Raw genomic sequence first — 15,878 nt, forward strand, 5'->3', positions numbered from 1 at the left:
CTATTTTGAATTGGCTTGCAGGACCATATAACCATATTTTGACTAACGCACTTCACTGCTGACCACTTAAAGAAGTTAATCCAAAAAATCTACAGTCTACAACATAATACTGTAGGCCTCATCATTGATGATGACTTGTAATAATTTTCTCCTGGGGTCACATGATTGATGTATATGTAGAGAGCTATTTGCACCTGATTCCAAATGGCAGATTGGACTTTATCTTTACTGGAGCATGAATGATTCTCAGCGAAGCCAATATGGAGTACAGCAAAATCTGAGGGAAGATTTGAAGCCATTTCTTGTCATCTTCATACAATGTAACTTGCTGATTGTTGCCACTTTATGAAGCAATGTTTTAAGAACTTCACAGAAGTGGAGCTGACATACAGTACAAGTAGATGTAATTTTCATGAAGAGTTCCTGATGCATTTTACTTTTTTGTTGATGAGGAGGCCACCCACCTCCTACCAGTTTTTCTACTGACCAACCAGACGAAAGCTGACAATCCAATTAGCTTTTCATTACTCATTATAACACTACTTATTTGCCAATTAACATAAAAAACTTACTTTTACTGGGAAAATTAAACATATTACATGATTTAGTTGCAGGGCAGAATTTATTTTTTAAAATCTCAGTCATTCTGGTCTTTAATTTTCTCAAACTTGTAAACTGTGACTCGCGTGACGACCCTAAGAAATCCTTGCGTGACTCGCGTGACACAAATGTTCTGGTGTTTTTTACAATGAAGGGGTTTACAAATGGAAACCTTATTTTCTGGTATGACTGAGGACTCTTAGATCCTCATTATTCATCAGCTAGAATTCATACAGTCTACTACTTTTTAAGCAATCTAAAATTTAGACTTATTTTTGTGACTCGCGTTACACATTTCGAGGGTGTTTTCAATCGAAAATATTGCCAAACCCATTACATATAAATGAAAAAAACAACTTGATATGGTAAAATGGGTATACAATAAGACCTTGCATCAAAAAATTATGAATCTATAAATAATAGAACATGCCTTAAATAGTGAAATCAAAAAAAGTACCAAAGAGGCATCATTTTTGTAGCAAATGTGATCTTTGTTCTGGGAGGTGTAACTCGGCTGTTAGGAAGTGAAAAGCAGTAAAAAATTAGATTTACACCCTTTGATCATATACCTACCCAAATATGAATGCTCTTTCTTAATTGCTTGAACTTGAAATTTTAAGGTCCTGGTGTCTAGTTACATGGAATGGCTGCTCTGTAGATTTTCAGTGCAATACTTTTATAATTTTTCTCCAATTGTGTTTTTTCTTCCCTTTTTTTTTCCTGAAATGCATTTCAGTAGCATTCAGACTGAAGTGCCATTCTTTAGGGCCCAGTGAGATGGTATCAGGTTAATACCGTAGTGTCATTCACAGTTTTCTCATTTTTGATATGTGTAGTCGATGATATCATGGCCTATAAAACATCTCTGCAGTTGGGGAAAAATGTTTACACAGTCTTGAATAAGACTATCACCACATAATTAATAGATGTGTCTCGGTTCTCACTCCCAAAGGATTGTGTCTGACAAAACGAGTCACTGTCCTCAACTTCTAGTGTATTCTTTTAAGCATATTATATTTCGTTTTCATACAATATGTAGTCAGTCTACTACTTTTTTGTCTCATATCCTCAGCTTTTCTCTGTATAGTTAGATATTTACCGTTTCAGTGTCACTTTGCAACAGTGAAAAAGAGAAAGAGAAAAGGTGTGGGTGTGAGAGAGGAGGGGGGGGGGGGGGGGAGATAAGAGAGAGAAAAGGATATGAAGTGACGTGGTGAGCTAAATGGGGCAGCCACGTACACCATAGGCTAAGGAAGTGACCTAAACGGTTGAGCCTTTATTGTGCATTGTATTCTGTCTACGGAGGTCCTACAGAACACTCCCCCCTCTTCCCCCCCCCCCCCCCCCCCCCGCCCTCATTTTTGTTTTGTTTTTAGTTATGTGTCACGTAGCCAATTACAGTTGCAATGATCTAGTTGCGCCACTGCGTACATGTATTACTGACTGAGGAACCCTACGCAGGCCACGTTAGCAATAATTCTACATGGTTCTGTTGGGATAGAAGCAGCCAATAGACACTAACAACTAAATGCTGTCTACAATGTATGTGAGTTGGAAACATCAGTTTTGACTCTTGTGTGCAGGATTAACAAGCTTGGATTGTGTACAATAATAATTGAGTTATTGTATGCTTTTGTAGGCATTTTATGTGTGTTCAAACTGAAGTAAGTAGAGATAATTTTATGTGCAGCAAACATGTTCATGTGTAAAACTGTGTGTACTATATGAGAATCTGAAATGCATTTATGTACTGCATCTATTTATGAAATGTCCCATTTTTAAGTGTATTTTTGCAGTAAAGGGATGGTTACTGGAGGTAGATATCAGGCTGTATGTCAGTACATAATGCATTATATGACGCACTTGATGACAATATACAGTCTAGGTGGCATTGTACACAGATTGAAGGGATAATGTTGTTTAGGCAGGCTTGTAATGCGAGATACAAAAAGGTACTGAAAGACACTAAGAAAATGATGGTTAAAACAAACTTTGATGTTTCCAGCTGTGTTCTGTGCTTGTTTACGTAACATAATTTTCCTTCATACTAGGTAGGCGATTTTCTCAAACCTGTTTTTGTCTGACAGCCGTTTTTCTAATCACTTCCATGATGGATGTTAAGACATGAAATGACAGTATCGCTTTATCATTGGAAAGCTTCTAGAATTTGATGCGCTCGTTAAAGACAAATCGATACCAAAGCCTGAAAATCGTTGCTGGGGATTTTCAGGGCATTGACTCCAAATTCTAGTTATTGTGAAATGCTGTTGATCGTTTGTGTTTTGCATTGTTTTGTTTTGTTTTGTTTTGTTAGATGTGTACTTTCTCACCTCTCATTAATGAGAATTCGAGTTGTTGGTCTCATGTTTTTCAATGTGTGGCCACATGCAAGCATGCAGGTTATAGAACGACATAGTTACTTTATAGTCTATTGTACATCCCCATAACCCCATCACAAGTGTAGCAGAGCTCCAAAATCTGTGGCAGGCAAACTCCTTGTTATTATCTTTGACTCAATTTTATTTTCTGCTGATATAAATGATAGAACGAAAGCAAAACAGAATAAGTCGTTTGATCAATTTTGCCAATGTAAGTTTGTTGCTTGTGTGGCTTTCATAATGCTGGATCATATTTCATTCTATTTCTGTATTTAAAGGGATGATGTAGTTGGGGGTGGTCATTTGAAAACCACTTTATACATTAAATATCTAAGAACATACAATTCTAAAGAGGATTTCAAAGTTTATTTGATGGAAATCAGTTTTGAAATGCCTGAGATATCCAAATAACAAAATGGTCCTAATAACAAGTGGGACCCACAGTCTGTTATTAGGACCAGTATGTTTTACTTGGTTTTTGGATTACCTCAGACATTTCAGAACCAATTGCCATCAAATAAACTTTGAATTCCTCTTAGAATTGTATGCTCTTTAATATTTCATATTTAAGTAGTCTCTAATTATCTCGCAAAAAGTTAAAACCTGAATTCCTATCTCAACAAACTACACCATCCCTTTAAAGATAATAAAAAGTTTTGGTACCTCAAAAGCTTCCCTGAATTTCCTTGTCTTGGTTTGTGTTTCGGGTTAAAGTACGTTGTCTGTGAGAATTACTCGCCCCAAAGTGCTCTCATGTCTTAGTAATCATGCAATAATGGTTTCGTACCAGAGCCGACGCTGACCAGCGTCGATAAATATTGTACGAAACCACTGACTGCGACCAGCAGCGTGCAGCCCATTGTACGCATAGCTAACTGCGACCAGCAGCCCCATACGCAGAGCATAATGGGGCTTCGCATTGTAGCATTCAGGATCATGACAGATTTAGTATCGCGGGTAAATGTCAACTTAAAATCCAAAAATTTCTTCGATTTGAAGACTTACCAATTAAGTTGAAGTATTGAAAACAGGCTTCGAACAACGTTTGGTTCTGCCAATAGTCCCTTTCTGTTCGAATTGATGACTGAATGTGACTCGGTCGAGAGGACCTTGGGAGAGCTACATACACTGTACACTGGATACTATGGCCAGCGCATGCGCACACAAACATCTTATCCGTTCATGGATTTGAAATTTGTGTGCGGACTGCATATGATGTGTTCGCAGGCACTGGCTGTAGTATTCAGTGTACTGTATGTAGCTCTCCTAAGGTCCTGTCGACCGAGTCACATTCAGTCATCAATTCGAACAGAAAGGGACTATAGGCAGAACCAAACGTTGCCCGAAGCCTGTTTTCAATACTTCAACTTTAATTGGTAAGTCTTCAAATTGAAGAATTTATGGGATTTGAAGCTGACATTTACCCTGCGATACTAAATCTGTCATGATCCTGAATGCTACAATGCGAAGCCCGATTACGCTATGCGTATGGGACTGCTGGTCGCTATGCGTATGGGGCTGCTGGTCGCAGTTAATTGCATGATTACTAAGACGTGAGAGCACTTTGGGGCGAGTAAGTCTCACAGTGTTAGTTATATGAAAGGTACTTTAACCTGAAACACAAACTAAGGCAAGGGAATTCAAGGACACTTTTGAGGTACCAAAACTTTTTATTATCTTTAAGAGAAATGTCCCCAGGTATAGCTGGAGAAAGCTATCCATCAAAAACTGAGTGAAAATGAAACGAGTGCATGACCGACAAGTATTATTATCAACCTAAACATGATCAAGGAAAGTGAAGCTTTGGGCTAACAGAGATCAATGGTTTTAAAGGGACTGTACAGTACTGGTTGAGGTAGGGATTCATGTTTTGAACATTCCTAAGTGAGATAATGAAAAGCCTCGTATGCAATATGAAAGAGCATGTAATTTAAAGAAGGATTCAACGTTTATTTGATGAAAATTGGTTTTCAAATGGCTGAGATATCCAAAAAAGTGCTAATAATAAAAGGCGACATGCCCCAACTTTATTAGTATCTCTTTGTTTCACCTTGTTTTTGGATATCTCAGCCATTTCAAAACCGATTTTCATCGAATAAACTTTTGATACCCCTTAAAACTGCATGCTCTTTGACATCTCATAGAGTGGTTTTTGAATATCTCACAAAACGTCAAAAGCTAAATCTTCACCTCGACCAGAACTGTACACACCCTTTAATGACAGCAATCACTAGCAAAGAGTTTAAGTAGCTTGGTTTGGTATCCTCAAGCATTTAAAATTCCTGGAACCTTCTGTTTTGTATGAGTTCATGTTTATATTGCCTGGTTTCGTGTTTATTTAAAAAAAAAACATTACCTATGACCCACATTGAGGGAAAGATGGCTGTTGTTTTCCTTGTGAATATACAGGGTGTTCAGACGCAAAAAAAAAAAAATGGACTAGAACTGTATAGCTATACCAAAACGGTATAGCTATACGATAAATTTATACATCTGAAGGCTAGCTAACGAAACGATGTATAATGAAACAACGTTTCGAACTAGAACTCGATAATGAATCAGCATTCTATCGTGTCCATTGTGCGTCTGAACGTATGGTGACCATAGAAAGGTATAACAGGGCGGGGCTTAATGGGAGCGAGCACGGAAGGTGACCTTCTACCTGTCACTCATAACCATAACAACATGTGCAGTGAGAAACTGCACATCTGTACGACGTTTTTTTCCAGAACGATCGAAATTAGTGTCTGAACGGTCTGTCAGCTATACGATGATTCTTTATATTTCGTTTCTTTTAATATTGAGTTTTGGTATAAACTGGCTTGCGTCTGAACAGGGGGCAAGGCACTGAATCTGTGTAGCTTTGTATGATGAATTGCTTTCCTTTCACACAAAGAGTTAACATAGTGCTGAAAGAATTACATTAAAGTGTACATGTATCGTGCATCACAACATGCCACTTTCAAATTGGGATATCATTCTAAATCTTTTTGATGTTTGCATAATTATGAAGAGTTTTATTGCAAAATGATCTAAGTGCCATTTTTAAACATTTCTTTTAGTAAGTTCATCATCAGAGTGAAATTAAGCCTTTCCAGTAATACCTCACTTGTAACACAACAAAGAATATTCTAGAAGTTATGATTAAAAATATCCTGTATTTTCTTATTATTTTCTGTGTTTTTTAGAAGCTTTTAATCACAAATAACTCAAGTTAATGAGATTGCATTGGTGATAAAAGTCTTCATACAACCTCATATGGCTGATCACCACCTTTGTTCATTATGAGGACATTTAACACTATATATAATGCCAATGTATAAAACTCCCTGTATGCCACATTATTCTGAGACCGCGACACATGAGGGGTTTTGGAAAACATACTATTTTTGAGAGTCATTTTAAACATTTTATAGAAGTGTTCATGCCAAAAATGCGATGCAGCAAACTTGCAGAGAAAATTGCAAGCTTTACTGTGATGTGAATTTTATGATAGAGCTACGTCGTAGCTGGGCATTTCCAAGGTAAACTGGTCAATTATAGGGATGTCAAGTTATTTTGTGTTTCCAATGTGCATTACCCCCAAATAGAGTATGATCTTTGAGAACACTTCTCTGAGAGATAACTTTGCCCAAATTGCTTCAAACAAGCACTCTATTTGAACTTATGCCAATATAATACATTAATATGATATAATATAGTATAAGAAATTAAATATATATATATATATATTTTTTTTTTTGGGGGGGGGGGGGGGGCGGGGGACCGTACATAACACTGGACTGATTCTAGACTTAGTTGTGAACGTACACAACATGGACTGAAAAAACAAAGAAAAAAAGTTGAGGCATGAGTTTTTGAAGATGAAACCTTGGCAGAAAATCAGAATTTCCTTAAAAAGTCCCTGTGGAACTCTGCAATTCAGTCACCATGCAACCGTTTAAAGAGCTCTCTATGTGTGAGGAACAGAATTGCGTGTGACATGCTCAATGTACCCTGGTACATTGTGATTTGTCAATCGATTTGTGCGTGGTTGCGTGTTTATATGCAAATCAGGCAACCCTTTGATTGAGTCTTGTTTACGAACATGGCATGTGAAGCAACATACTGCAAGGAAACTTCCTTAGTGATATATTCACTTTCCACTTTCTGATTTGTCAGTTTTTGAGCTATTGCATATAAGTTATCTGATAACTTTTGTCTTTCAAAGATCTGTTGTCATACATGTATGACATTTTACGGTAATATGTATAGTATTGTGATGAAAAGTGCCATCAATACTCGAATGGGACAAAAAGCAGTCATGTTAGGTTGCAACCGCATGTTGGTCTTAAACAAATATGAAAATATTGAAGTTGCTCGTGGGTTTTAATACTGGTATACAAATTGTAAGTTGTGTACAGTGCATGGGCTTTACGTTATGGTAACATCTGTTGCATTTAGGCACCACACAGTGGTAACAAAGTGATCATTTGTCTTTTGTCATTTGAGGGCAAGAACTTCAAACGAAGTATGGCCGGCGGAAGACAAATAGGGGTAATTGCGAAAGAGTGGAGGGAGGGAGATAGAGAGATGAAACTATGTGTGATAGGAAGAAATACTGTGAGATGGATGTGATGAGAAAAACACCTGACTTGCATTGTCACTTGTATCAATATCCCACTGTACAGATTGTTGAAGTGAGCCCTCTGTAGAGCAGAATGGGACAACAGAAGGAGATTCAGAAACGGTGGCTGCAAGCCAACACAGCGCGGTGCAGACTCTCCTGTAAATGGAAGAAAAAAACAAACGAATGAATGAAACTTTGCCTCCTTGGTTATCTGGCAAGCTTTTCCACCCCATGATCTCACCGCATGAGCCATTTTCCATCCCATTTGCATAATATGCTCTCTAACTCTAAAAGCCTGCGAGATTGACTGCTTACATCACTAGGTACAGTGTAATAGATGCACACACTCCACTGGCATTGATGCGCAGTCAGTTTGATATACATATCATAGTAAAACAGGCAGTAAAGTGGGCATCAATTTATGTCCATTCATGCAGATAATTGATACGTAAATTCCCAAGCCAACCTGCCAATTTGGCCATCTTTTTTTATACATGTACATGCATTTGTGTGGTGTATCTAATTTTCACATGGTTGGATGCATGCCAGACAATTATTGTGCATTGAGTGAGTGCTGTTTTTTCGTTTTGTTTTTTATAAATGTATGTGTACAATTCATAATAGTGATGTGTGAGAGTGAATTTATAATGGAAGAAACACCTCTGAAAATTAAAGTTAACAGCACGCTAATTCGTTTAAAGGGATAGTACAGTATTGGTGGAGATGAGAATTGGGCTTTTAACTTTTTGCGAGATACCAAGAAAACACTTATGATATAGTACAGAGCATACCATCTTAAGAGGAATTCACAGTTTATTTGATGAAAATCGGGTTTGGAATGACAGAAACATCCAAAAACAAAGTAAAACGAAGCGATCGTGATTAAGTGTGGGTCCCACACTTTATTAGAATCGCTCTTTTTGGATATCTCAGCCATTTCAAAACCAATTTTTATCAAATAAAAGTTGAATTACATGCTCTTTCATATTTTATAAGACGTTTCTCATTATCTCACCGAAATATGTTCGAAACCTGAAATTTGGTCTGAACCAAAACTGTACGATCCCTTTAAACAGGAACTTACAGGGCAATGTGTACCGATGCGATGATTTTGGATACCGTACAGTAAAGCAAAATGCAGTTTATTAAAGGACTGTTTTGAGTGCAATGACTATGATATGAAAATGAAAATTGCACTAGATAAAAAAAAAGAGAAAAAAGTTTTCTAAGAGTGAAGAAACAAAGTTCTGGAAGATTAATAAAAAATGATGGATTAATAGGGAAAAGACTGGTTTTACTCCATATGAAGTCATGCTGATTGTGGGATGGTGTTGGGCTTTATTCAAATGCATTAATAAGAGCTACCTCACTGGTGGATTTATATCATCAGTTAACATGCTGGTTGCATATCTGTAAGGCTGCATCGTAATAATCATCATTTGCTTCATGTACACAGTAGTATGTATTATTGCTGACTCATATTTTGATCACTCCCACGCTAATGATAGTGAAGATGGCATGTTAATTTGACCACCAGCAGGACAAGAAATGGTTTCCTTGATACAGTTTTTAAGCAAAAAAAAAAAAAAAAAAAAAATCTATTTTACACTTGCATGTAAAGTAGCAAATTATGGATTATGAATGGATTACAAAGTGATGACATGGTCACTTCAAGTACGAGGGCTTTGCTGAAATCAGTTGAATAATTTCATGCATTCAAGGTGACCCTCTTATACTTAAATTCTGATTTTATTCAAACTTAATAATGCTGATGCATCGCCAGGGTAACCAGTGATTTTATACCTCGTTCCCTGGTATTAAAGGCATAACTTACCATTTGCAGATGAAACAAAAACCCAACATTAGAGCTTTAAAATAGTTCTAAAATGTGAGTTTGGGATAGAAACAACCACGGTAGAAATTTTAATATATAATCGTATGTTTTTTAACATATGTGACCGTGCACCTCAAAACGAACATAAAGTCGCACACACTGATTTTACGTGAGGACTAAAAATATTCCAGTGAAATGGGTCAACCTAGCCGAACTTGACTTTTTCATATTTTCTGAAAGAGCGGGTCTTCTTGTACATTATGCTAAAATTTGGTATCATAAAACGGGCAGGAAAGTGTGTTTTTTAGCAGTTTATCTCGAACATTTTTGGTAGAATAGTGTGATTATGTGTGTCTTTAGAATCCCTTTTTCATTTCTGAAAAACCTTGCCCACACTCTTAATTTTCAACTCTAATAACTTTTGAAAGGGTAGTGCTACTGCCTTGAAAGTTGGCATTGATTATGGACAGAATGTGTTAATGAGGCATGTTTAATTTCAGTTTAATCTGATTATCTCTTCATTGCTGTTACTCTGGTGGTTTACTTCCTGTTTTTTGTCCCATTCATCGCACAGCCAGCACGGTTTGGTAAAGATTAAGTGCTTGAATAGACACTGTACTTCAGAGCCTCTTTTCTCAGTTCACACTTTTACTGAGTTTGTGCTTTCTTTCCAATATTTAGATAGGATAGGAGAGTCCATTTGATTTGAGTTATACATCACTTTAAAGCTTAAAGTCTGCTCTTTCAGAATATGGTCTTAACTAAAAATTCATATCTGACGACTTCTTGTTTGTTTTGAGGTGCAGGGTCACATATAGTCGATGTTAAGTATTGTTAAATACACCATAAATGTGAACAATAGTTAATATAAAAATGTTTTTAATCGTCTACAGTTATGGTTTAATGAGAAAAATACTGATATTTCCTCATATTTTAGGCTTTATTTCAGAAATGTTATATGGTAGGATGTTTTGTGATACAACAGACCTACACATATTCATCAAATGTGGTAACTTGAACATTTTTTAAATCACTGCTGTCAATGGTAAACGGGACCTTTAGTGTCCTCCAGAATGCATACCCTTCAAGGCACACTGCTTTCCATTCCAAGATGCTTCTGACAGAAAGCCCCATTGTATCACATCTAAGACCACCAAAATTGAGGGGAGTGCCTCACATTTTTTTTGACTGTGTACCAAAATTGAAGAATGCGTTGAGTTTCAAACGCATAGGGCCTACTTGCATCATTGTTTAGACATGGCAAAACTGTATAAAGAGCTATAATATTTACAATGTCATGCTTGATGGCTTTTCCTTGTATTTTTGGCAAGGTATCCCTTTTTTAACTTTGATGAGAGATAATTATACGTTTGAATGATCAAATTTCACCGTATATGCATCAGTCAGTGACAAAAAACGGAAAGAGGAATTTCCTGAGTGCCTGTTTGTGGTTATTGCGAAAGTTGAATTTATGATGCTACAAATATTGCACAGTTTCCAGTTTGTGTTGTCATGAAAAAAAAAAAAAAAATCATTTGAGCCATCACAGAAAGAGAATAATCAACTTTTCAGACCAGCATATAATTACATACTTGCCAACTAGTAAGATTTTATCAGATTCAGTAAGATTTTTTACGTTAAAAATAGCAAAATCAGATATTCTGTCAGAGAAATCAGATTTTTAAAAAATATTTTAGATATACCTTTATGTGTATTTTCTGAAGATTTGACTGAAAATAAGATTTTTAACTTCAGTGTGCATATAAAATAAGATTTTTGCAATCCACGAATAAGATATTTCATCTTGAAATGTTGGCAGGTATGCATATGTACAGTGTATAGATAGTTACAGGGCAAACATAAAGTTACTATGATCAACTTAGTGTACAAGTTATCAAAATCATTAGCAAGATTATAATCCTGTGTTGGTGTTTTTTTTTTCTTCTTTTGTCCTCAAGGAAATGATGCTACAGTCACTTCAGTTTATTACTTCAAAATAAAGATAGGAGTTGAGAGGTATAGGGGGGATACATTTAAGTATTCTGAGTTCACTTGATTTTTTTTCACTTTGTATAAATATACAATCGGAAAAATAAAGATATTGAATTGATGGTTATGATTAGGGGAAAAAGGATTTAAAAAAGAATGGATTTGACTGTAAAAAAAAACAACAAACAAACAAAGTAGGAAGCATCAAGATCATGCATGCATTATCAAGACACATTGATATTCATCTGTAGTCCTGCATGGCTTGACATGGACAAAGAAGGGTATGGAGGCAAAAGGAGAGGGAAAAATATGTGATATGTTGCAATATGCATCATTTCTGTATTTTCAGCATTTTGGTGCATGCTACAGTGTATAAGCACATATACTTGTTTATTTTTGTTTCTCAGTCTTATGTACAGTATTTACATTTTGTAGTGATTTTTTTTTTTTTTTTTTTTTTTTTTGCCCCATTTAGATACCAATGAGAAATTAAGGTTACATCATTTACCTGACAGTTGTTCTCATCACAGGCCCTTGTGATGTGTGCTATTACAATGGGCACATCTGTACCCGGTTGTGTGAAATACCATAATAGTCCCATATATGAGAAAACATGTGGGCGTTGCGAGCCGGATTGAATTAAATGTAGAGATTAATGCCAGCTGCATGCTTTCCACTGTTCACTGCTTGAGTCGTGACTTGATACCTGTCGCAAGACATAAAATTAAAGGACAAGTCACCGTAATACACAAATTGAGAGAATGCAGCAATATTGTAGAACACATTCGGTGAAAGTATGAGGAAAATCGGACAATCTGTTCAAAAGTTATGAATTTTTAAAGTTTCATTGTCACCAATTGGATGAAAAGACTATACCAGTCTGTAATGTCACATGCGTAGAATATTATACAGAAAATATATAGAAAATTCGGCATAAGTTTACTTTTCTTGCATTATAAAAGAACATTTCACTTCCCTCTTTCAGAAGGTACAATGTACACGTGTAGGGGAATAATATTACCTGTATCAACATACAATTGTACGTTGTATGTTGGTAAAAAGTCAAGGGAACATACTTTTTTCAAAAATTGAATTTTGGGGCAATTCACTAATTACACTTAAATGATTTTATGTATGTTACTTCATAAACTGTAAATGTACAGTTGTATACACTATATAAAAACTAGCTAAATTATCATTATTACATTTGTATAGGTAGTAGGCGCAATAGTCTTCTCATCCAGCAGTGACTGTGCAGAAACGTTAAAAGTTTACAACTTGTGAATGGATTTTTTTTTGTTTTTCCTCAAACTTGTACTGCGTGTTCTACTAGCGTTGCTGCTTTCATTCAATCCACATGTGTATCAAGGTGAACTTGTCCTTTAAACTCGTCAGTAGCTGTAGATACCGAATGAGACTACTTGATAATGCCATTATATGCTAGTTTATAGGACAATGAATGCCAACAAAAATACCACAGCATTGCTTTTCAACTAACCAAGTTCAGCATAAAGCCGAATTATGTCCTATTTTGTTTCTTATCTAATTTCTCTGTCTTATCTCAATGGGCAATATTACATTTAACATGTATTCCTTTGGAATTGACATTTTTTTCAGGATATATCCATACTACTTATTCTTTAAGAAATGTTTTACTTTATGTAATTTAAAAGTACAAACTATTTGTGCAATTTGCACCGAAATTGTCGTGTCATTCCCTATTACATGAGCACGGCTGAGATTTATGCCTTTTATGCAGTATTAATGCAATCAACACATTGTAATAACTGCTGAAATCCCCACACAGATGTGAAGGGCATGCTGATACAACCTTGCTTAATACATGGGATAGCCATTTCTTTGTATAAACACATATGAATTTATTGATAACTAGTACTTGAATTTCTATCATGCATTTATGTATGAATTTATTGATAACTTATTACTCTGTGTTGTTGTTGATTTTACCAATTGTATCTGAAGCCATAAAGATATTCACCAAATTGTTAATTATAAAACCCCTTTGACTTTCATATTTTTTATTTCCTTTTATCCTTGCAATGTGAACAGGGCAGGGAGCAGAGGAGCAAGATGAGTATTTTGCCAGAGAGCTGCTGAGAGCTTCAACCAAGTTTCAGGCACAGAGAAGTAGGGTGAGTGTGTGGAAAAAAAAAAAAAAAAGGCAAACAACAAACACACAGAGTATTGATGGGTCATTCGCATGAAATTCTTAGTACTGCTCTGATGCAGAATTCATGGTGGTATGAAGACGTAATGCAAAGCATACATCGCAGCGGTTGTGTAAAAAAAAAGGAGGTATGCGTTCATTGAAATGGTCACAACAGTATACTTTGTTTTACGACACCATAGATTAAATGAATATCTTAACGTAACATTTTACCATGCATTGATACTGTATTCCTTGAAGGCAATCCCAAGTTTGCCAAGGATATGCACGAAATAAGAGTGCTGTCTCATGGGTAATTCATCATTTTAAATGATATTTTTGAACCCATTTTGGTATATTAGTAAATTGGTTATGGGCTGATAAAAGTATTTTTGAAACACTATGATTTTGATACTTGATATTTTTGGTAATAATTTTAATCTTGAAAAAAAAAAAGGATGACAGGATACTTATACCTCTTAGATGGCAAAAGAGATCAAGATGTGAGGAAAAAAAATCCTCAAATTATACATTCATTTTTTTTTTCAATGCTCACTTTCTCTGATGTAAAGGCTATTTTGGTCTGATGTTTTCAAAGGCTGCATAAAATGCTCTCCTACCAATCCCCTTTGACCACAATGATTCACTGGCAATTTCAGGCATTTTGTGGTTGCTTCATGGTTTGCACCCTAGTCTATATGAAGCACGCTGTCATTCTTTCTGTCAAAACATTTGGAATCTTGTCATGTAGTCAGCCCACCGGCTGACATACAGGAGGTGCGTTCACATTTACGGTGAAATGCCGCGGCATTGTGTTCCGGTAACTTATAATGTGAATGCAAATTTATACGCCATGACTAATATACCTCACAAAGTACACCACAAAATACCGTGCAAAATGATGTTATATCTGGGATGGTAATTCACACTTGGTACAGAATACTGTATCACCAGAAATGTTTGTATGCGTTTTGATTTCGGGAATTTCGTGAGAGCTAAGATTTTTGAAGTTAAAATGCACATAAAAGGTCTTGTCCACACTATTATGTATGGAATGTCAGTGGCAATTCGCCCAAATTTTATGCTGCAGAAAAGGCCGTTGGCTCCAATTCGCACAAATTTCATGCCGTGAAAATACTGTATCCTGCTTTACTGTGCACTAGCAAGATTTGAGTGTGAATCGTGTCAAAGAATAGCGACGATCGTGCAGTGGTGCATTTTACGCGTGACCTGGCGCATGTCCTGGCTTCTCCCCGTACTAGATAATATGTGCATGCACAGTGCTTATTATTTCGGAGAAACAAACTTTAGGGCCAGAAATGTCATGATGGTGTTTTGTGAATGAGAATGATACCGAATGAATTACCATGGAATATATTATTTCGCCAACGAGAATGATGCCGACAAATAAACTTGATTCGTAGAATATCATGGTAATTCAATGTAAATGCACCTTGTGTGTGATGAGTGAGAGTAAGCCCTCAATTATGAGTAAAGATTGAAGCGTGGTCTCGAAGAGCAATATCAGTTTGTTCTTGTGTCAGGGGTGAAAGAAACCGCATAACACCAGTGCTCTGGTAGACCACTGCCTTGTGGTTGGGTGATAATATGACAAGGCTAATAAGATTAGCCCCAGATGTTCGTATGTCAGTCATGAATATTATCATCCTGTGGAGATCACTTCCCATTCCTTTTCTCCTTTATCATTTTTTGTCTTCCTGTTTTCTTCTTCCCTTTTCTTCCATTTTCTTCCATTTCCTTCCTTCTTCTCTCTCTCTCTCTCTCTCTGTCTCTCTTAATTATTCTTTTATATTGTGGGGGGGGGGGGGAGGGAGGGAGGGGGTTAAAGTGTACCAATACCCGAGTTTTATGTTTGCTATACACTGTATTTGTGGAATATACTTGAGACATGTCCACTGCACATGTGCCAAATTGTCATTTCAAGAGATATGATCTGATATATCGAAATATATTTTCAAGGGCTAACACAGGTGAATTGTGGCTGTTTTTTTGTTTTATGTATCATCGCTGTACACAAATTCAGTTTCCATGGAATTGGTACACTTTTAGAGGGTGGTGTCATAATGTTTCATTTCATACCCTACCACCTCCACCAACCCGGTATGTCCTTTGAAAATCAACGGGGATTTCAAAATCTGATATAAAAGGAGTGGGCAAATTTCTGTCTTATATTTCATGGTTTCCTGAGATGCTATTGACTGCAGCAACTGGCAACCCGAAGTCAATTGATTAGAAATTTCTCTCTGACTTCATCTTTGTTGTCTTGTTGGGCATGCTTTC

The 15,878-nt window shown here is 36.3% G+C and overlaps 1 protein-coding gene across 2 annotated transcripts in view; it reads left to right on the forward strand.

Moving 5' to 3' along the window:
- The window catches only part of LOC139722866 (uncharacterized), a 61,380-nt gene extending 47,495 nt beyond the window's left edge, over positions 1-13,885 (forward strand). For both annotated transcript variants that reach the window (XM_071634148.1, XM_071634147.1), the window contains exon 4: positions 13,481-13,885. In XM_071634148.1, the coding sequence (XP_071490249.1) occupies positions 13,481-13,635 (155 nt within the window). In that variant the 3' untranslated portion in view covers positions 13,636-13,885. The remainder of the gene's footprint in view (positions 1-13,480) is intronic.
- The last annotated feature ends 1,993 nt before the right edge of the window (positions 13,886-15,878 follow it).

Source organism: Diadema antillarum, unplaced genomic scaffold (assembly GCF_040938485.1).
Source record: "Diadema antillarum isolate AM-2024a unplaced genomic scaffold, OU_Dant_1.0 scf00000174, whole genome shotgun sequence".
In the NCBI taxonomy this organism is placed as follows: Eukaryota; Metazoa; Echinodermata; class Echinoidea; order Diadematoida; family Diadematidae; genus Diadema; species Diadema antillarum.